We start from the raw sequence: 23,344 nt of genomic DNA, 5'->3' as shown, positions 1-23,344 counted from the left end.
TTTGAGCATTGGAAGATAATACATATATTTTTTGGCAGTACCATGCACTGGGACTCCTCTACTACTTACGGAAGAATGACCGACTTGCTGTTGCAAAGATGATAAATAAATTTACTAAGTCTGGACTGAAATCCCCTTTTGCATACTGCATGTTAATACGAATAGCTAGCCGTTTGCTGGAGCAGTCCGATGATGGGTAAGAAATGAAATTATTCCCTTTGTCACATTTAAACTACTCTCGATGTGTAGATAATAATGTTGTGCCATGACACTGAAATGGAATGTAATCATTGCAAATAAATATAAACTGCATTTGAAGGCATGTGTCCCATATTAAAGTAAATAGTCCTTTTAGGAAAGATGATTAAACGAGATCACAGTAGGCATAGGCAAAAATGGAAAATAGGAAAGTCCGTATAAACACTTATTTGTGAGAAACTCCTTTGTAAGGAAATGGATGTGTTTCTTTATGTAGACACAACAGTCCCTTGTTTGACTTTATTGAGAGTTGCCTTCGAAACAAACACGAAATGGTGATATATGAAGCAGCTTCAGCAATCATTCACCTTCCCAACTGTACAGCGAGGGAGCTGGCCCCAGCCGTATCAGGTAAGAGATCAGTGTCCTGCTTTATGGCTCTTAATTTGTGTTAAATACATGTGTTTTTATGGTTTTTTTTTAATTGTACAGTAGGATTTCATCTATGCTTGTAGCATTGTTTTTAAATCTATTACCTCTGACTCATTTGATGACACTTGAATTATGTTTTTTTGTCATATCTGTATTCTATTATGGACAAAAATAAACCTGAAAGATAGGAAGCTGAAACCAAGCAAAAGCTTAGCTCAGATCAGGGGCGTCTTAAGAGTGGAGGGGGCCCGTGTGCATTCCCCGTGCCGGGCCCCTTCCTCTCTCTCCGGCGGCCAGCAGCCGACTGACGCGTCTGGCCGGCCACCGCAGAGTCAGTAGACTCTGGGCACTAGAGTGTGGCCAGAGGCTACTGCGTATGCGCAGAACGCCGGAAAAATGGCTGCGCAAACGCAGGCGTGTCTGTGCGCCTGAACGCCGTTTCATAGGCGTGCATAATTAAGACGCATTGTCAGCTAACACAGCAGAAGGTGTCATTACACACAGAGGCACTCGCAGTGCCTGCGGCAGGGTCAGGTCAACCACAAGCGGTGCGTATGGGTCCGATGTCAGCCGATGATACAATTATTAAGTGAATGTCCTATAAATGACGGATGTGATAAAAAGAAAAGTAGGCTGGTGGGCGTTTCTTACCACGATCGCACGGCAAAACATAGTGGGCGTATTAATGTTTAGCTAGCGATTGCCGGATTTGCATACTTTCACTGCGGACGGCTGCGTGCGTCCTTGTATTAGCGAGCGGATCTGAGTCAGGCCCTCAATCCTCATGGCCATCTGCAAAAGAAATTTCTTCTATTGATCTCAAATATATTTACAGTGTGGATTTTAGCGCAGGAAGTATCCCAGGTTCTGGATAATGATACAACAATTCCCATTCATCTGTTTGCGTTTCGGGCTGGAAACATCTCCAAGAATCATTTGCAAAAGTTTGGTGGCGGATTTAAGAAACCAAGGTGTCAAGATATGACCAGCCATATTTAGAAACATCCTGGTGATAGGATGGTTGGAACTTTCAGTCTGTGCCAACACAATGCAAGTAATAACCCTTTCTACTTCAGGGTCCATAGGGGGTCCACAGGGTTGACCTTGGGGTATAGCTGGATCTGGATCCACGGGCACCACGCAGTTAAAGCTTTGCTGCTCCCAGGATGCATTTGGGTCTGTCCTCCTCTATACCCCGCCCCCGAGCACCTCAGTTTTAGTTGGTGCCCAGCCAGAGACAGGTCACCCTGGCGCAGTGGGGCTGCATAAGCAGCCCCTAAGCTTATTTTTATTTTTAAAAGAAGATTTTATTTATTTTTACTATCAGACTGTCCATCTGGACGTCCACGGTGCCGCTCCAACAGCCCCGCTGGCGCTGCGACGCCAGTACTGATCTGGGGATCGCAGCGGGACCCCGGAGTCAGTGCTAGCGTGGCTCCGGGACCTCCCACTGACTGCTGCTGGATGCACGTGGCCAGGTAAGCCGCGTGTAGCGCTTTGCGCTGTGCGTGGGGGAAAATGCAGTCTTCAGCCTCCGGTCTCTGGGGACAGACCGGCGGCGCTAGTAGCGGCGGCGGGCTCCCCCCCCGTGGCATACCCCGCGTGACCGCTGGACCACCAGGGAGTAATGGCTGGAAGGGAACCAGCATCCCTGGGGTTAATCGCTAGCGAGGGGAGGCAGCCTTCCCTGGTTTAGCGGCTCCTCCCCTCAGCCCAGTGCGCCTTCTCTCATGCGTGCAGGCGTCGCTGGGCTGTTCCTCTTGTGGCCACTCCTCCTCAGAGCTCTCCGACGGCCATCTTCTCAGTGGCAACGCAGATCTCCCAGGCGGTGTGTGGTCCGGTCCCCCTGCGTACCTCTCCCCTGCAGACAGATTGTGTTCGCAGCGCTATAGCCCTCCCAGACACTGAATCTGGGAGGTTGATTGTAGCGAAAGGTGCAGTGAGTATAACTTCCTGCATGGTATGTGACTTTTGCTAGTTCTGCTGTCTGTGCTTATTTATTCTTCAGACAGCTCATCTGGTTGAGGGGTGCCCCTTTTGGATCCCGGACTGGGTCCTGCTCACGACGGATGCCAGTCTCCGGGGTTGGGGGGCAGTGACCGGCTTATTGTCACTTCAGGGTCGTTGGTCTGCGGAAGAAGCTCTTCTCCCCATCCACATCCTGGAACTGCGGGCAGTATACAGGGCCCTGCAGTCGTCCGGCACCACTCTTCATGGAAGGGCGGTTCAGGTGCAGTCCGACAACGCCACCACGGTGGCATATATCAACCACCAAGGAGGAACTCGCAGTCGGGCAGCGATGTCGGAGGTGTCTCGCATCCTTGCTTGGGCGTGGTGCCACATTCCAGCGATCTCGGCGATCTTCATCCCCGGAGTCCTCAATTGGGAGGCGGACTTCCTCAGCCGTCACGACGTGCATCCCAGGGAATGGTCGCTTCACCCAGAGGTGTTTCAGCTACTCGTGGACAGATGGGGGCTGTCGAAGCTGGACTTGATGACCTCCTGTCACAATCACAAGTTGCCCGTTTATGGGTCAAGGACAAGAGACACAGGCGCATGTCTGGTGGACACTCTGTCGGTGAAATGGACGTTTCACCTGGCGTATCTGTTTCCTCCGATATCCCTACTTCCTCGGGTCCTGCGGAAATTCAAGCAGGACGGCGGCACACTCGTGCTGGTGGCTCCGGCGTGGCCCAGACGTCCTTGGTACTCCGATCTGAGGAGCCTCTCCATCGACGCTCCGTACCTTCTTCCTCAGCGTCGGGACCTGTTGTCTCAGGGGCCCTGCCTTTACCCGGATCTGGGTCGGCTGTCTTTGACGGCGTGGCTCTTGAGACAGCCGTCTTGAGGTCTCGGGGTTTCTCCAGTTCGGTTATTGGTACCATGCTCTGGGCACGCAAGCATGCTTCCGCACGGATTTACCACAGGGTGTGGCGCACTTACTTTCAGTGGTGTGAGTCCAGAAGCTATGATCCTCAGGTGTTCCGAGTTTCTAGAATCTTGGAACTTCTTCAATCAGGTTTGGACCTCGGCTTACGCCTTGCCTCTCTGAAGGTTCATGTGTCCGCTTTGTCCGTGTGGTTCCAACGACTGATTGCTACACTGCCAGATGTTCACACCTTTTTCCAAGGTGTTCTCAGGATCCAGCCTCCCTTCGTGCCTCCTGTGGCTCCTTGGGACTTGGCGGTGGTGCTACGGGTCCTGCAGGGTCCTCCTTTTGAGCCTCTTGAGTCAGTGGAACTCAAGTGGCTGACGTTTAAGACCGTTTTTCTCCTGGCGATTGCTTCTGCCAGGAGGGTGTCAGAATTGGGGGCACTTTCCTGTCGTCCTCCTTTTCTGATTTTTCACCAGGGCAGAGCGGTGCCTAAAGTGGTCTCAATGTTCCACATCAATCAGGAACTTGTTGTGCCAGCTTTTCAGTCACCTGATCTTTCAGCTGGTGAGACTTCCTTAGATGTAGTCCGGGCGCTTAGAATCTATGTGGACCGGACTGCTTCGGTTAGGAAGTCTGATTCCTTCTTTGTCCTCTTTGGTTTTCACAAGAGGGTTTGGCCTGCCAACAAACAAACGTTAGCCCGTTGGCTTTGTTCCGTTATTTGTGAGGCTTATGCACAGGAGGGTTTACCTGTGCCAGCCTCTGTTAAGGCTCATTCCACTTGTTCTGTGGGTCCCTCTTGGGCTGCTAGACGTGGCGCCTCTGCTGTTCAGCTGTGTAACGCGGCTACTTGGTCTTCAATTCAGACGTTTTTGAGGTTTTATGCGTTTGACACCTTCGCCTCTCAGGATGCATCCTTTGGGCGCCGGGTTCTCCTTTCAGCACAGGAGCGTCCCCGCCCTTAGTTGAACTGCTTTGGGACATCCCCAAGGTCAACCCTGTGGACCCCCAATGGACCCTGAAATAGAAAACAAGAGATATGGTAAGAACTTACCTTTGTTATCTCTGTTTCTACGAAGTCCATAGGGTCCACAGGGCGCCTGCCCTGACGCACCTGGCTTCATATGGGCTGTGTGGCTGGTCACCGGTTTTCCGTCTCCCATTTCTGTGAGTATGGTTTCTTGTGTGTTCCAGTCTTCCTTCTCTCTGTTTAGTCTCCTCCTCCGGCCTTGGCTGCTTACCAACTGAGGTGCTGTGGCTCGGGGTCGGGGTATAGAGGAGGACGGACCCAAGTGCATCCTTGGAGCAGCAAAGCTTTAACTGCGTGGTGCCCGTGGATCCAGATCCAGCTATACCCCAAGGTCAACCCTGTGGACCCTATGGACTTCGTAGAAACAGAGATAACAAAGGTAAGTTCTTACCATATGTCTTGTTTTTACTAGAGCATACAGTACACATGCAGTTATCTATAAATCTTGCCAAATAGCCCTGTTTATCATGCTATGCACTTTGCGACTTGGCAACACCAAAACACTAATCCTAAGTACCTAGTACACTATAAGCGAACAAAGATACAAAGTTGAGGAAAAAGTAGCACAATGAAGGAAAATGTAAACAATCTAGGGTAAAAAGGCAAAAGACAGGTCCAATATGTGTGACCCGCACCATGCATCTCCATCTTAATCTGCAACTTTATACTTCATTTGATACAAAAATACTAATCCTACCTACCTAGTACACTATAAGCAAAGTAAGATGCAAAATTGAGGAAAAGGTATGCAGTCTGTGTAAAAAGACAAAACACAGGTACGATATACTTTATTTGCAACTTTATACTTTTTACTTTGCAACAGAAAAACTAATCCTAAGTACCTAGTACACTATGGGCCTGATTCAGACCCGGTCGCTAGATGCGGACGCTCGCTCCCAGCGTATGCAAATTCAGCTAAATGACATCAAGGCAGGTGATCGCACGGCAAGGCATAAGCACGCCCACTATGTCTTGGCGTGCGATCACTTTGTGTGTGCAGACGCCCACCAGCCTGTCTTTAGCCGTCCACTAGCGAACGTAATCTCCAGGAAGTGTAGGCAACCATCGGTACATCGGGTTCCATCGGAACTGACCGCAGCGCTTGCGGTTGACTGCACTTGCGAGTACTTCAGTGTATAATTCAACCAGGTGACGTGTACTATGACGCTGCCTGTTAATTATGCACGCCTCTGAAACGGCGTTAAGATGCTCAGGCACGCCTGCGTTCGCACCTCCACTCCCCCGTTTCCAGTGGGCTGTTATCACCCACAATTGGCTTGACCTGTCACTCATTCAGCTGGGCTGTCTCTGCTCGGTGAGCGATTGCTTCCCGATTGCTCGGACTAGTTCGCGCACTGCGATGCATGCGCACTTTGCAAAACATTGCTCGCTCCGAGCGATTGCTTTCTAGCGAACGGGTCTGAATCAGGCCCTATATGCGAACTTAAATGCTAAATTGGGGAAAGTGTACAGCACGGGAATCGCACAGGAGATATGGCGAGACGTGCCATATGGCGAAAAAAGGATCGGTGTATTAGGACACATCTGTAGTTGGATTGTGAACAGGTCAGAGTCAGCACATCCTACCACAGCAAATTAAATTCCTGGTTGTGCAAATAAATACCTTACAAAACAAAGTAATTTTGTTAGAAGAAAGGTGTGTGAAAATACTCCTTTGCACGTCAAGTACAAATCCATAAATGCACAACAGTAAGGAAAGTGCTTCAATGGTTGAGAATATTTTCCTCCACCATTGGGTTTTTCCCCCAGCAAGATGGCACACGGCTTATGACAGAGGTCCTGATTCAGAGCCGCTCGCTCTGAATCAGGGCCGGTCTGTTTTTTTTTTTTTTTTTTAGAACGGCCTCCTGGCCGCTCGCATAGCTGTGGGTGACCACCCACAGCTATAGCGAGCGGCCAGGAAGATGGTAGCGATGGTCAAGACCATTGCGACCATCGGGCTTGCGACGAGACCCTTGTGGTAGGGTCTCATGGCGCAAGCCCCAGAGAGATTTCGGCTCTAACAGAGCCGAAATCTCTCCCACTGACATCAGTCGTGATGTCAGTGGTGCCGCCCCCAAACGGAGGCGTTCACATGGGAACGCCTCCGTTTGGGCAGCCACTCCCCCGGCCGCCCACCAAAGGGGGCGAGCTGTCACGCAACACCGACAGCTCGCCCCCTATGTTGCGAGACCCGGAGCGACTGAGTGCCCGTCACTATCCGGGTCTCGCGCATGCGCACAACGGAGCCGGCTCCGTCGTGTGCATGCGCTCTGGGCCACCATCGACCCAGTTGCGAGCGCTCTGCGCTTGCGACCGGGTCAGAATCCAGTGCTAAAGGCTGGAGAGCTCACCTCTTGACAAAGATAAGACAAGATGGTTACGGGAAGAGAAGAAACCACATAATTGTACTGGAATTTAGTGCAGTAGGGAAAGCAGTTCAATATTTTCATCAACAGTAACTGGGGAATCATGTCAAAGTGTTCTCAGACAAGACTGTGTTGGCCCTCATAAATTGCCAGGGATGCACCATAGTAGTGGAGATAGTAAAGCTGATATCTAGGGGGAAAAAAATATTAAAGCTACTATCAGCAGTTTATGTTGTAGGCAAGGAGAATGCAATAGCTTATTGCCTCATTTAAAGGCAAATTGTTCCTGAGAAGTAGTCTCTACATCTGTAAACCTTTCAGCTACTGATCTAAAAGTTTGGTCATAAAAAAGTAGACATTATGGCAACAAACCAAAATGCCAAAGTACCCAAATTATTCTTGGCAAAAGTTTCAAGACCAGAAGTAGTGGATGCATTAACAGTCCCATGAACGTTTCAGCTAACAGAGGTTCTTAAACTCTGACCTCAGGACCCCACACAGGTCACGTTTTCCAGGTCAGCCAGCAGGTGCACAGGTGTAATCATTAGTCACTGACACATTTTAAAAGATCTTCGGGGGAAGGAGGCCTGGACTGCACACCCTGTCTCTTTATAATGGGATGTGCTACCTAGCTGAGACAATACTACAAAAGATAAACAAGATACACCATACAACCAATAATAATTATACATAATATGCGAGGTTTGTTTGTATGGTGCATCTGGTCTCTCTCTTTTTTTTATTTTCTACATTTTAAAAGATCCACAGAAGGAGATAATCATTTCACATGTGATTATGTGAGGAGACACGGAAAACATGCACTGTTTGGGGTCCTGAGGACCGAGTTTGAGAACCTGCAAGCTAACCTATTTCTTCCCTTCTTTCCCTCTCATCTCATGCTAAGAAAGACCAGAAAAAAGGAAGTAGATATGATAGCAATTATCCTGTTTTGGCCATGATGTCAGTGGTTCATAGTAGCTGGGAGATGATTCAGGAAGAACCATGGCCTCTACCAATTCGTACATATTTATTGATCCAGTTTTTCACCCACATATAGAACTACTACATTTAATTGCTTGGAAACTGCTCAGATATATAGAAGTATCTAATATAGTGAAAAATAGAAATGAATCAGCACACCTAAAAAACACTGCTGCTATAAAAGCAATGAAGTGATACTTTCTAACACCTTGCAAAATAAAAAGAAATACAAATGTTGCTCTTACAGTGCTGTGAAGGATCATTAATTTTTGTCTAATATGTTGTAATACTGCAAATATCACCATAGATACACTGTATATAAACGAGGAAAAAGTGTGCCCCCTTTCAATAGGATAATGTAACCCTCCAAAACTGCAGTGTAATAAAGTGATCCCAGCGAGCGGGATGCCGCTGGTCAGAATACAGTCAGCGTCATCCCGACAGTCAGAATCCTGACACCCATACGCAAGTGTAGTAGCACTAACACCCCCCCCCACATCCCCAGTGCCTGCACTTAACCTTCCCACACCCTAATGCTAACAATCCTTCCCCGGTGCCTAGCCCTAAACTCCCCCTAGTGCCTAACCCTTCCCCATTAGTGCCTAACCCTAACCCTTCTGGTACGCAGTCGGGATGCTGATGGTCTAAATGCTGATCATCGGCATCCCGACTGTCTAATCCCGGCAAGGGTCTAATGACAGGCGTCAACATCCTAACGCCTGTCATTTTACCTACGCCGGGAGCCCGACGCCCGGCATCCCAATCGAAGGTAAGCCGGACGCGGACAGCTGCGGTGGGGAATGGTTAGGTTAGGGGCTCCCGGGGGACTTAAGGTTAGGCACATTTGAACACGCGTCCGGCGGTATTTCATACTGATCCCAACCCTCCCCCTAGTGCCTAACACTAAACCTAACCCTCCCCTAACTCCAGATACTTACCTTCGAGATGACTGCGGTCGGGATTCTGGTGCCGGGATGCTGATTACATCCCATTTGTGGGCTATGTGCAAAAGCAGCAGTATTTAACCTGCATGCAAAAACAAAATAAATGTATTTGCACCCTTTGCTTTGCAACATGGTTTGTGGCAGATACAAAGTTACTTGTGTTTTTTTTTTTGCTTCCATCTCATTATATGCCCCCTAAACTCTTCATTATGCAGCATTTGTAGTTTAGTTTCTTTGTAGATTCCCTCATATTACTTGGGAACATCCCGTTGTAATAGTTATAGGGTTGAAAAGGAAAATGTTGAGTTATATGTTCAAGATGTGGCGTTTCTGAGACAGCTTAGGGAGTTACTCAGAAACAGCAGAAGATGAGGAGCTGCATTATATATGACCTGGAGGATGTCTTTCTCTATCTAACCTAGAAGGGAAGCTACCCATTATAATGGCTGCCATGGAGTATTTCAAGGACAATAAATTATTGCTGAATACAATAGACTGTTTTCCACATAGGATATTAGGATATTGTGACAGTACAAAACACATTTACATATAGATTCCATCCAAAAATATCTGACTGGACAGTGAAGCAGATTATACGTGATAATCTTGAAAACAAAATTGGCTGCAAGTATAACCCCTGCAGTGCATATTTTCCAATCTATCTCAATATGGCTAAATGTGTTTAAATGGCTGCAGTATATGAGGGGAAAGTGGAACTAATGCTGCTAGTGGTACTGGGCTTTGCAGTAATAACGATGACCATCTTGACAGTCAACAGTAGGTGGTGTGAGGAGCACTTGCAGACAACAAGCCACTAGTTGGAGAGCATTTCTCAAGATGGTATCCATTGTTTTTAGACGTATGATGGTTCTTCTCACTGCAGTGCAAAATCTGATAGCGTAACATTGGTTACAAAGTCTTCAAGTAACAGAAATTGTCTTTTCAAACCAGACTGGTAAATTTATACAGTGACGTAAAGTTTAAACATGATTTCAGGAACTCATTACATTTAACTTGCAAGAATGAACAGTTAATTTCTACTTCAGGGTCCATAGGGGGTCCACAGGGTTGACCTTGGGGTATAGGTTGGGAACCAAATCCGGGCACCACGCAGTTAAAGCTTTTAGCTCCCAGGATGCACTTGGGTCCACTCTCCCTATAAACCCACCCCCAAGCCAGAGGCACCTCAGTTTAAGTTGTGCCCGGCCAGAGTCGGGTCACCGTTTAGTGCAGTGGGGAGCTGATTAGCAGCCCCTAAGCTTTATTTTTTCTAAAGGACAGAGTTTTTTATTTTTCCTTTGGATTCTTCAGAGCGGCAGCGTCGGACTGTCCATAGGACGTCTAAGCTGCCGTTCCGTCACCCCGCTGGCGCTGAGACGCCAGTACAGATCTGGGGATCTCAGCGGGACCCCAGAGTCTGTACTAGCCGGACTCTGCGGGCGCCCAGGACTGCTGCCGGATCCACGGGGAGCAGGTAAGGTCGCGGATCACCGCTTGCGGTGATCCGCGCATTTGAAATGCAGTCCTGTGCCTCCGGTCTCTGGGGACAGACCGGAGGCGCCGGCAGTGGCGGCGGGCCCCCCATACCCCGTGTGTCCACTAGACCACCAGGGACTTAGTGTTCGGTGCAGGGAGCCGGCGTCCCGGGGGTTAATAGCCGGCCAGGGGAGGAAGCTTTCCCTGTTACAGCGGCTCCTCCCCTCAGCTCAGCGCGCCTTTCAGTATCTATAGTCTGGCGTCGCTGAGCTGCTTCCTCCGCGGGCCACGCTTCTTCTGAGGTCTCCAGCGGCCATTTTCTCTGTGGTGCAGCAGAGATCTCTGGAGATGGCAGTTGGTCCAGTCCCCCTGCGTACCTCACCATCAGGTCAGTGTACACAGCGCTGTAGCCTTCCCAGACACTGAATCTGGGTAAGTTGCATGCAGTGTAATAGTGCAGTATATTATATGACATGTTTATGTATATATGTGTATATCTGCATTGTATGTGACTTATGCTAGTGCTGACTGTCTGTATTCTCTCACCTGTCAGTGTATATCTATCCCTTTCCTTATCTGCCCTAATACAGCTGTACTTGGGGTGGTTCTGAGACCTCACATTTATATACTTGTTAATATTTGTGAGGTTTGTCACATACTGTTGCGTGCTGCACGTTGCCATATTTTGAGTGGAACTGTGTGTTGCATACGCTGAAAATGGGTCCCTGCAGCTAATTTTTAGTATCAGTCAGGACCAGTATAGCGCTGCTTGATCAAGAGCGTTATGCTGCACCCATTTTTACTATCCTGCAAGCCATGTGCTGCAGGTGTTAGTGCGGAGGATTTAACTCTTAAAGGATTCTGTATGTGGCGTCATCGGGTGCCGGCCCCTTTCACGACCCTCTTGGGCGGTTTGTTTTCTCGGGATCCTCTTAATTGCGGATCGCCGGGCGGGCCCCATTGTTGTACCTCACTTGGGGTTACTTCACCATACTGCCCTTTTCATCTCAGGGTATCTCGCAGTTTCTTGCACTCTTCCCCTGTGACACAGACTACCGCTCCCTACAGGGGTTTTTCGAGTATATGAATTCCCCCTGGTGCCACAATAGTCTGTCATGCCCCTTGCAGGGATTACCACAACAGCCACACTGGGTGGATGTCGTTTTTCTATGAAACGCAAATTGGCGTGGTTGACGCCCTGTGGTTACTTCCCACTTGGCTCTACCGTGAACTGGATACTGTTTTGGGCTCTTTCCCTCTTACACGGGGGGAAGCCTATCTCAAGTATTATTATCCCTGCTTTGGGCTGGTGGCAGGTCCATTCTGGTTAGAGTGAATGTTGATCTGCACCTGTATCATACACCCTCAGTATTACGTGCCTTCTGGTTCCCTGTTGCTGACTAGCGGGTGGATCGCATGGCGGGACTCTGGCTGTTGCCAGATATGAGGTATTACAACAGTGTTTGGTCTCCTGTCCCAAATTCCCTGAGGGTCATCATGAGCCCCTCCTGGGGTGGATGGGCATGTTACTCGTCTGATTACAGACGTTACTACGCCTCCCATTCCTGCGTGGTCGGATTCTTCTGATCCGTAGGTGGTAACTCTGCCTGAAATCAGTATACTCGCTTTCAGGGGTTGTTACCCATCCTACCATGGCTATAGCATGGTTGGTTAATACTATTGCATACTGAGCTGATGCATTTGTAATGTTTTTTCCCCTCCAACACGTCTGGGGTTCAAATGTATTTGGTCGCTCTCGTAATATATGCAGTTGTCATAGGTGGACATGCCTATATTGGATACCAGCTCCTAACTTTCAGAGTTCCGGCTGCGACGGTATCCTCCGTAATACCCTATGGCTGCGCTCTGGGAATGCAGAGGTGCAGATACCATCTATAGGGTATATCTTGTTGGGTCCTGACCTTGACAGTGGCAGTACAAATTTCCCGCCTTCAGCTATGCTCACTATAGGGCCTCAGACTATTAAGTCTTTTTGTCCTCTGGGTCAGCCTAAAGGTCTGTTTCTTCATAGACTGTCGGCCTTTACAAGGGCCGACATATCCAGTTCCGAGCAGGCCTGGACTGCCAGCCGATCCTGCTTCTGAACCTACGGATATATCGTCAGCCTGACGAGACAGGCCTACCACTGGGAGATGGCGATTTTCCCAGTTTGCCCGGGACTAGTGTCTAGTTGCCGCGGCTACGTGGGTAGGAGGGTACGCACTCTCTTTGCTCAGGCGGCCTATTTCCATGTGATGGTACTCAGGCCCTTATTCGGAACAGGGCCTTACAAATCCAGAAAGCTATACAGTTGTTGCGGTAAGCGGAGCTAATTGGGCCATCCCCACTTTCTCAGCGAGGGACTGGTTGTTCTGCTTTCTTTCTGGTGCGGTGGCTGAATGGTCCTCTTTGGCCTATTCTCTGTCTCATTTCCCTGAACCAGTTCCTAAAGCTACCTGGGCTCAGGAGGCAATCCCTATGCTCCATCATACTATGTTTGGAACCTGGGGACTTTATGGTATCACTGGAGATACAGGACGCGTGCTTACGGGTACTTACAGAGACCTTACCTCAGCATGGACTGAGGTTTGCTGTATCACAGCACTTACGATTTTTCGGGCTCTGCCTGTTGAGACTGCTCTCAGCCCCACAGGGGTTTACCAGCGTTTTGGATTTTCTGACAGTTCTTCTGTTCAGTATATCCCAATGCTCCTGTACCTGGATGGCCTCCTGCTCTTAGCAGGATCACCGGGGTACTTTACAGCCGGGTCAGGTTGACTGTGGCTTCTTCAGGGTGCAGACGTTTAATCAATGGGGAAAAAGTCCTCCCTGCATCCCTTTCTGGGTATTCTTCACCTAGGAGCCCTGCTGGATTCTCAGAATCTGAGAATTCTTCTGGCGTAAGACGGCATCTCCACTCTTCCATTAGGAGTACATGGATGTCTGCGCAGTCGACATATGTCTTTACACTCTGGGATGCATGGTCCACTATTCAGTGTCTGCCTTTGGAAGGGTGGAATGGGCTTAGTTCCATTCCAGGCCTTTCCATAATTGGCTTATCTCCAGATGGAACAAGTTTTTTCTGTCTGATCACTGTTCAAACGATGATGCTCTCCCCGGAGGCAAGTCGGTCCCTTTTCGGGTGACTATGGCCATCTCGTCCAGGGTATTCTTTGCTAAGGACAGTGTCTGGTTCGCATCCATTTCAGTGCAGTTGGATGTCTGTCGATTCCACCCTGTCAATTAACTTGTTGGAACTTTAGCCTGTCTTGGGCCTTCACTCTGGCATAGCCCTTGTTTCCCGGTGAACCTGAAAAAGTTCAGTCCGACAGGGTCAGAACAGTGGCTTTCTTTTTAGCAATACTGTTCGTTGGGTGGCAATGTCAGGTATGTCATACATTCGGACATTGTCTAAGGGTCTCCTCCCGACCATCTCGACAGTGTTCATTTCAGGTGCTCTCCATTGGGAAGCGGGAGTCCTCAGCCGTCACGACGTGCATCCAGGGGACTAGTCTCTTCCCCAAGAGAGGTTTCATCTCCTGGTGAGCAGGGGGGGGGGGTCCTCCTGAGGTGACCCTCATGGCCTTCTGACTCTATCACACTATGGTGTTACAGTCCAACTCTGGGGATTCTGAAGCAACCTTCAGTGACTCTTTGTCGGTGAAGTGGTTCTTCCAATTTGCGTACCTGTGTTCTCCGGTCTCCATTCTTCCTCGAGGGAAGTGTTTCAATCGAGACGGAGATGCTTTCCTGCTGGTGGCTCCTGATTGCCCCAGATGTCAGGGGTACTTGGTTTTTCGGAGTCTCTCCATCGATACTCCATTCCTGATGCTTCACTGCCCAGACCTGTTGTCTCAGGGTCCTGGGGTTTGCCTTGGACCTGGGTAGTTTGTCTTTGACTGCGTCCCTACAGTGGTCTTACGGCTTCCCTGGCTTTGTCATCGTTAGATTAGAGCACATGGATCAGCTTTTGCTGGGACCTACCACAAACTGTGGCAGCCATAATTCTTATGGTATTATACCTGTCGATATGATCCTCTGGGGTCCAGGATTTCCAGATATTCTGGCATTCCTTCCGGCTGGCTTGGGTTTCACCCTCGGCCTGGCCTTCCTGACAGTGCGGATCTCTACACTGTCAGTATGATTAAGATATGGAATTGCTCCGCTCTGATATCCAGTTCATCCTTTGGAGTGTTTTCTGGATTATGCCGACATTTGTCCTCCCTAGGGACTCCTTGGGAGTTAGTAGTGGTTCTTCGTTAACTCCGGGGAAAGTTAATGGAACCGCTGGTTGTGATAGCCATTACATGGTCTATTGCTTTGGCTTTCTCTCTTTCTCTCAGGGAGTTTATATCACCCAGGTGAGTGTCGGAATTGGGAGCGTTCTCATGTGGCTCCCTCTTCTGGAGGGCATCTTGTCAGGGTGTGAGTTGCTCTCACCCTGTGTTTCTTCTTAGTGATTTTTAGGTTCCATATTATTCTGGAACTTATGGTGAGGCCATTCAGTCCCCAGTCCTCTCGGCTGGTGTGGCCTCATTGACTGTAGTCCGGCCTCTGTGGATTTATGTGATCCGTTAATCGGACTCCTTATTGGTTGTCTGAAATTTCTGGTTTTAACAGGAAAGGATGGCCGGCCTATGGCCAAATGTTGGCTGGACGGCCTCGTATGTCTTCTTCAGGGGCCTACCCATGGGTAGGCCTTTCTGTTATTGATGCTTGTTTTTTCTCGGGCCATGTAACCCTCGTGGGTGGCTCGCTGTGGCGCCTTGGCTGTTTTGCCTTGCTAGATGGCCACGTGGTCTTCTGTCCACACCTTTTTAAGGTTCTAGGCATTGGTTTCCTTTGCCTCTCCGGATGCTTCCTTTTTGGCGGCGGATTCTCCTCTCAGCACAGGAGCGTCCCCTCCCTTGGTTGAACTGCTTTGGGACATCCCCAAGGTCAACCCTGTGGACCCCCTATGGACCCTGAAGTAGAAAACAAGAGATATGGTAAGAACTTACCTTTGTTATCTCTGTTTCTACGAAGTCCATAGGGTCCACAGGGCGCCCGCCCTGACGCACCTGGCTTCGAATGGGCTGTGTGGCTGGTCACCGGTTTTCCGTCTCCCATTTCTGTGAGTATGGTTATCGAGTGTTCCAGTTTTCTCTCTCTTTTTCTCTCCTCCTCCGGCCTTTGGCTACTTACAAACTGAGGTGCCTCTGGCTTGGGGGTGGGGTTATAGGGAGAGTGGACCCAAGTGCATCCTGGGAGCTAAAAGCTTTAACTGCGTGGTGCCCGGATTTGGTTCCCAACCTATACCCCAAGGTCAACCCTGTGGACCCTATGGACTTCGTAGAAACAGAGATAACAAAGGTAAGTTCTTACCATATCTCTTGTTTTTCACTTGCTTAGATGAAAATTCATAACTATATGACTGTATATAAAATAAAATACAACACTGTTGGTAGTATATTTACTTATAATCCTTTTGATGTTATGATCTCTTATGTGATCCTTTATTTTCAGTTCTACAATTGTTCTGTAGCTCCCCAAAACCTGCTTTAAGATATGCTGCAGTACGGACTCTCAACAAGGTAGGCTTTCAATTCCATTCTGGTATAAAATGCCAAATCTTGCACAATATCAAACTTAATTTTTATTTCTCTAACAGCCCTTGGGGGACAAAATATTTACCATAGGTTTCTACTTCAGGGTCCATAGGGGGTCCACAGGGTTGACCTTGGGGATATAGCTGGATCAGGATCCATGGGCACCACACAGTTAAGCTTTTAGCTCCCAGGATGCACTTGGGTCCTCCTCTATACCCCGCCCCCGAGCCACAGGCACCTCAGTGTAAGCTGGTGCCCGGCCGGACTCGGTCACCGCGCAGGGGGGCTGCAGGAGCAGCCCCCAGAAGCTTTTTATTTTCTAATAGATTTTATTTATTTTAGTTTCTCTTTTTACTACAAACGGCAGCGAAGGGCTGTCTGTACAGACGCTCTGATCCCCGACTGGCGCTCTGATCCCCGACTGGCGCCGCGACGCCAGTACTGATCTGGGGATCGCGGCGGGAGGACAGAGTCCGTACTAGCCGGACTCTGTCTACCTCCCAGGACTGCTGCCGGAGTCGCCGGGGATTCAGGTAAGCCGCGCGTCGCTGGCTAGCAGCGGCGCGCGGAATACCTTAAATGCAGTCCTTTAGCCTCTGGTCCTGGGGACAGACCGGAGGCTGCTGGCAGTGGCGGCGGGCCCCCCCCCATAACCCGTGGGACCACTAGACCACCAGGGATAACCGGCAAGCGGGAAGCCAGCATCCCTGGGGTTAATGGCCAGCCAGGGGAGGAAGCCTTCCCTGTTCAGCGGCTCCTCCCCTCAGCTCAGCGCGCTTTTCAGCCTGCATGTCTAGCGTCCCTGAGCTGCAGTTCACTCGGCCACTCCTCCTCTGAGGTCTCTGGCGGCCATTTTTTTTCTACATGTGGCAGCGCAGATCCCTCAGGGAGCACGCGGACCGGTCCCCCTGTGTACCTCTCCCCTGTTAGGACGGCGTACACAGCACTATAGCCCTCCCAGACACTGAATCTGGGCGGTTGAGTGTAGTGTAAAGGTGCAGTGAGTATATCTTCCTGCATGGTATGTGACTTTTGCTAGTGCTGCTGTCTGTATTTTTCTCTTATTACTGTCAGCTTATATCTATCTCTTTCCTTCTTCCTTAGCCCTACAGGTGTGGAGGAGGGGCTTTTCTACTAACCTCACATATATAAATCAAGTATTTGTGAGGTCTGTCACATACAGTTGTGTGCTACACAGTGCCATATTCAGGACTGTTGTTCAGCACACAGGGAAGTGCAGTTCTTTTTTCCTCTATTGCCATATATATTTGGTCTGTACATTATATTTGGTTATGTCTGAGGGTGAAGTTGAGCACTCCGGGATTCCAGTGTTGTTTTCCTGCAGGCGCTGCTCTGCGGGATCACATAGGGAAGAGGCATCTCTGGATGGCCTTTATGAGCGGTGTCAGTTGACTCCTGGTCAATCCAGACCCCCTATGACACAGGAGCCACCATGGGCTATGTTTTCACAGGTGCTGGTGTCTCTGGCGGACCGCCTTGCGGCTCCGTCTGCTGTCCCTACGAGGACTCTGTCCCAGCCTACCATTTCCCATTACCAGTGTACCCCGCAATTATTGCAGAGTTCCTCTGGGTCACAGACTGTGGACCCTTATTGAGGATTGCCTATTTATTTTCAGGCCACTCCTGCTACACAACAGTCTGTGGTGCCTTTCCAGACCAATGTGGCAGCTCCTCCACCATGGGTGGACGTGCTCTCCAGTTCAGTCCAGAGTCTGGCAGCTGCATCTTCGACTTTTCAGTCGATGCTGCACAATGACAGGTCTGCAGGGGCGTCTAAGCGTGCACATAAGTTGCTTGCGGCGCAGATTTCGGACACTGAGGGGTCCTCAGATGAGGGTGATGTCCAGGACGACTCCGATTCGTACACCTCGGCTCAGGAGTTGGAATCTCGGTCGTCTATTAATGTACGAGCTCTGGTTAGGGCGGTGCGTGCCATTCTCCTAATAGAGGATGAGGCACCTGATCCTAAGTAGAAATTCCCTAGTTTTAAAAAAAAAAAAAAAACTAAGGTGACTTCGGCGGTATTCCCCCTATCTGATCAATTAACGGATCATATGGCGGTGGCTTGGCAGACACCCAGTAAGAGATTTGTGCCTCAAAAGAGGTTGGCTTCCAATTATCCATTCCCGGAGGCGCATTGTAGGAAGTGGGTAGCTCCACCGGCGGTGGATTCCCATGTCACATGCCTTATTAAGAGTGCTACGCTGCCAATACCGTCAGTTTCCTCGTTAAAGGATCCCACGGACAGAAAGGTTGAGGCTTGCCTTAAGTCTATTTATTCCCTCTCGGGAGCAATTGCTCGCCCGTCCAGGGCCATTTCCTGGTGGCTAAGGCCATTAGGGTTGGGCCAATGCCTTAGGGGACACTTTTCCTGAGGATACTCAGGAAGTCCAGAGGGCATTACTAGGACAGATGAGTGATGCGGCTTCTTATATTGGAGAAGCTTCCTTGGACGCTAGTCTGCTAACCTCTAGGGTGTCGGCTGCGGCTGTGCATGCCCGCCGCTCCTTATGGCTGAGGTCCTGGAGAGCAGACGCTGATTCAAACAAGGGCCTGGAGGCCTTACCTTTTAATGGGGAATTACTTTTTGGTCGAGACTTGGATAGGATCGTGGATAGACTGGCTAGGTCCAAGAAACAAGCTTAGAGTGCCAGGCGTCCCTCTTCCAAACAGGAAGATAAGCCTTCCGCCTGATGGGACGGGCCTCCCTCTGGGGGATCCCAGAGGGGAGGCCGACTTCTTCATTTCGCCCAGAGCTGGTTCAATACCACCACCGATGCCTGGGTGCGAGAAGTGGTCTCCCAGGGGTACGCCCTGTCTTTTCGGCGCAGACCGCCTCACTAGTTTTTCTGCACGAGTCCTTCTCAGGACATAGCCAAGGCTATGCTGATCAGGGAAGCTATAGACTCCTTGCTGACTGCAGGGGTCATTGTACCTGTTCCACAATCTCAGCATGGGATGGGGTACTATTCTGCTGTTTCTGGTACAGAAACCCAATGGCTCCCATCGACCCGTTCTAAATTTAAAGTCTTTGAACAGGTTTCTCAGGATTCCCAGGTTCAGAATGGAAACCTTGTGTTCCATAATTCTGGCTATGGAACCAGGGGATTACATGGTCTCCCTGGATATCCAGGACGCTTACCTCCATGTGCCGATAGCAACGTCACATCAGAGGTGTCTGCGGTTCGCTCTGTTGCACCGTCACTACCAGTTCCGGGCTCTCCACAGCGCCGAGGGTGTTCACCAAGGTGATGGCAGTTATGGCTGCCCACCTTCGGAACCAGGGGGTACGGTTGTTAACGTATCTGGATGACCTCCTATTGCTGGCAAGCTCTCCGGAGGTTCTGCTGCAACATCTCCAACTGACGGTGGCTTGTCTGCAGATGCACGGGTGGTTAATAAATTGGAGGAAGTCATCCCTGATCCCATCTCAGCAGATGGTCCATCTGGGGGCCCTCCTAGACTCTCATCAGCAGCGGATCTTTCTAACTCCAGAAAAGGTATCTTCCCTACAGTTGCGGATACGCAGTTGCCTGGATTGTGCCAGTCTTTCGGTACACTCGGCAATGAGAGTGCTGGGTTCCAGGGTGTCGGCATTCGACATGGTGGAATTTGCCCAGTTTCACTCCAGGCCTCTGCAGAGGCTGATTCTAGCAAACTGGAATGGGTTGCCTCACCGGATCCGGTCACAGACCCTGGTGCTATCTCCGGATGTACGACAGTCCCTGAATTGGTGGCTTTAAACAGCTCACCTTCTCGAGGTTCGCCCCTTTTGGATCCCGGACTGGGTTCGGCTCACGACAGATGCCAGTCTTCGGGGTTGGGGGGCGGTGACAGGCTCCTTGTCACTTCAGGGTCGTTGGACAGCGGAGGAAGCGGCTCTCCCCATTAATGTTCTGGAACTAAGAGCCGTGTACAGGGCTCTGCAGTCGGCCGGCACCACTCTTCACGGAAGGGCGGTGCAAGTGCAGTCAGACAACGCCACCACGGTGGCGTACATCAATCACCAGGGAGGAACTCGCAGCCGGGCTGCGATGGCAGAAGTGTCTCACATCCTAACCTGGGCGGAGTGCCACTTTCCAGCGATCTCTGCAGTCTTCATTCCCGGAATCCTCAATTGGGAGGCAGACTTCCTCAGCCGTTACGACGTGCATCCAGGGGAATGGTCGCTTCATCCAGAGGTATTCCAACTACTCATGGACAAGTAGGGACTGCCGGAGATGGACTTGATGGCCTCTCGTCACAGTCACAAGTTGCCCGTGTACAGGTCAAGGACAAGGGACGACGGCGCCAGTCTGGTGGACGCTCTGTAGGTCAGATGGACGTTTCAGCTGGCATATCTGTTTCCTCCGATATCCCTTCTGCCTTGGGTCCTGCGCAAGTTCTATCAGGACGGAGGCACTCTGGTACTGGTGGCCCCAGCGTGGCCAAGACGTCCGTGGTACTCCAACCTACAGAGTCTGTCCATCGACGTTCCGTACCTTCCTCCTCAGCGGCAGGACTTGTTGTCTCAGGGGCCCTACCTTTACCCGGATCTGGGTCGTCTGTCTTTGACGGCGTGGCTCTTGAGACGGCCGTCTTAAGGTCCCGGGGCTTTTCTAGTTCCGTTATTTCCACCATGCTGAGGGCACGCAAGCCTGCTTCTGCAAGGATTTATCATAGAGTGTGGCACACGTACTTTCAGTGGTGTGCTTTCAGAGTTTCAAGGATTCTGGCTTTTCTTCAGTCGGGTTTGGACTTAGGTTTACGCCTTTCCTCTCTGAAGGTGCACGTGTCTGCTTTATCGGTTTGGTACCAACGTAGAATTGCTATGTTACCGGACGTACAGACTTTTTTTCCGGGGTGTTCTCAGGATTCTCCTGGCTATTGCTTCAGCAAGGAGGGTTTCCGAGTTGGGGGCACTTTCATGTAGTCCACCCTTCTTAATTATTTTCTCCAGGACAGAGCAGTGCTTCGCACTCGTCCTGAGTGTTTACCTAAGGTTGTCTCTAAGTTCCATATCAATCAGGAACTGGTGGTCCCAGCCTTTCAGTCCCCTGATCTTACAGCAGGGGAGACTTCGTTGGACATTGTCCGTGCTCTCAGAGTTTATGTTGATCGGACTGCTTCTGTTCGAAAGTCCGACTCCTTGTTTGTCCTCTTTGGTTTTCATAAGAGGGGTTGGCCTGCCAACAACCAGACTTTGGCCCGTTGGTTTTGTTCTGTTATTAGGGAGGCTTAGATACGAGAGCATTTACCTGTTCCAGCCTCTGTTAAGGCTCATTCCACTCGTTCTGTGGGCCCTTCTTGGGCTGCTAAACGTGGTGCCTCAGCTGTTCAGCTGTGTAAGGCAGCCACTTGGTCTTCGGTTCAAACGTTTCTAAGATTTTATGCGTTTGACACCTTTGCCTCTCAGGATGCATCCTTCGGGCGCAGGATTCTCCTTTCTGCACAGGAGCGTCCCCGCCCTTAGTTGAACTGCTTTGGGACATCCCCAAGGTCAACCCTGTGGACCCCCTATGGACCCTGAAGTAGAAAACAAGAGATATGGTAAGAACTTACCTTTGTTATCTCTGTTTCTACGAAGTCCATAGGGTCCACAGGGCGCCCGCCCTGACGCACCTGGCTTCTAATGGGCTGTGTTGCTGGTCACTGGTATTTCCGTCTCCTTTTTCTGTGAGTATGGTTTCTTGTGTGTTCCAGTCTTCCTTCTCTCTGTTCCATATTCTCCTCCGGCCTAGGCTGCTTACCAACTGAGGTGCCTGTGGCTCGGGGGCGGGGTATAGAGGAGGCCCCAAGTGCATCCTGGGAGCTAAAAGCTTAACTGTGTGGTGCCCATGGATCCTGATCCAGCTATATCCCCAAGGTCAACCCTGTGGACCCTATGGACTTCGTAGAAACAGAGATAACAAAGGTAAGTTCTTACCATATCTCTTGTTTTATAGTGCGGTGACAGGTAGCTTGAGCACTTTAAATTTACTGGCGAAAAATGTGACTGCCTGGGACTTAGCATTGGTAAATACCAGGTGGAGAAGGATGCTTGTGTCCTGTTTCATTCTCTTTTACCACAGGTTTATTATTTTAATTGTTCTTTTGAACATTTGTATCTGCATCCCTCAGCCGCAGCCTGGGGGGGGGGATGCAGAGTCCGAGGTGACTGGAACCCATTCAGATCTCTTAAGAGGCCTATTTGGTCCCAAACTAGATAAGATAATTTCTTAGGCTACAGGGAAAGGCTTTTTTTTTTTCTCCCTTTTTTTTTTTTTGAATGACGTGTTTTTTTTATTGATTTTCAAAAAAGAAAACAACAACAAATAGACAAACATAAAACAAACATAAAATAAAAGGATGTAGAACTAGCATATCATTGATGTCACATTACAATGAGCAAACAGACTAGTATATAACACTTATATACAACAATTGTCTGTCTATATATATATATATATATATATATATATATATATATACACATACATACATACATACATACATACATACACACATATACATAAACATAAACATATATATATATTCTTTCCCTTCTCGCACACACCAATAAGTGATTGTGTAGCATTATTTCCCCCATTGGTACTATTACATAACAGCACTAAAAGAAGAATTGGAGACAGAGATCCGGTGATGTGCGGTCTGAGCATGAGCAGAATTAAGCCATTTCTACTTCAGGGTCCATAGGGGGTCCACAGGGTTGACCTTGGGGTATAGGTTGGGAACCAAATCCGGGCACCACGCAGTTAAAGCTTTTAGCTCCCAGGATGCACTGGGTCCACTCTCCCTATAACCCCACCCCCAAGCCAGAGGCACCTCAGTTTAAGTTGTGCCCGGCCGGAGTCGGGTCACCGTTTAGTGCAGTGGGGAGCTGATTAGCAGCCCCATAGCTATATTTTTTCTAAGTACAGAGTTTTTTTATTTTTACTTTGGACTTTCAGAGCGGCAGCGTCGGACTGTCCATAGGACGTCTAAGCTGCCGCTCCGTCACCCCGCCGGCGCTGAGACGCCAGTACAGATCTGGGGATCTCAGCGGGACCCCAGAGTCTGTACTAGCCGGACTCTGCGGGCGCCCAGGACTGCTGCCGAATCCACGGGGAGCAGGTAAGGTCGCGGATCACCGCTTGCGGTGATCCGCGCATTTAATATGCAGTCCTGTGCCTCCGGTCTCCGGGGACAGACCGGAGGCGCCGGCAGTGGCGGCGGGCCCCCCATACCCCGTGTGTCCACTAGACCACCAGGGACTTACTGATCGGCGCTGGGAGCCGGCGTCCCGGGAGGTTAATAGCCGGCCAGGGGATGAAGCTTTTCCTGTTACAGCGGCTCCTCCCCTCAGCTCAGCGCGCCTTTCGGTATGTATAGTCTGGCGTCGCTGAGCTGCTTCCTCCGCGGGCCACGCTTCTTCTGAGGTCTCCAGCGGCCATTTTCTTGTGGTGCAGCAG

The 23,344-nt window shown here is 49.9% G+C and overlaps 1 protein-coding gene across 1 annotated transcript in view; it reads left to right on the top strand.

Annotated features, from left to right (window-relative positions):
* COPG2 (coat protein complex I subunit gamma 2) overlaps nt 1-23,344 on the top strand; it is a 120,867-nt gene that overhangs the window by 35,809 nt on the left and 61,714 nt on the right. Inside the window, exons 9-11 of the mRNA XM_088468689.1 lie at nt 39-196; nt 476-609; nt 15,811-15,878. Of these exons, the coding sequence (XP_088324815.1) occupies nt 39-196; nt 476-609; nt 15,811-15,878 (360 nt within the window). The remainder of the gene's footprint in view (nt 1-38; nt 197-475; nt 610-15,810; nt 15,879-23,344) is intronic.

Source organism: Taudactylus pleione, unplaced genomic scaffold (genome assembly GCF_031769625.1).
Source record: "Taudactylus pleione unplaced genomic scaffold, aTauple2 ptg000086l, whole genome shotgun sequence".
Taxonomy (NCBI): domain Eukaryota; kingdom Metazoa; phylum Chordata; class Amphibia; order Anura; family Myobatrachidae; genus Taudactylus; species Taudactylus pleione.
Note: the sequence above shows the minus strand (reverse complement) of the source record. Positions and strands in the feature narration are given on the sequence as shown.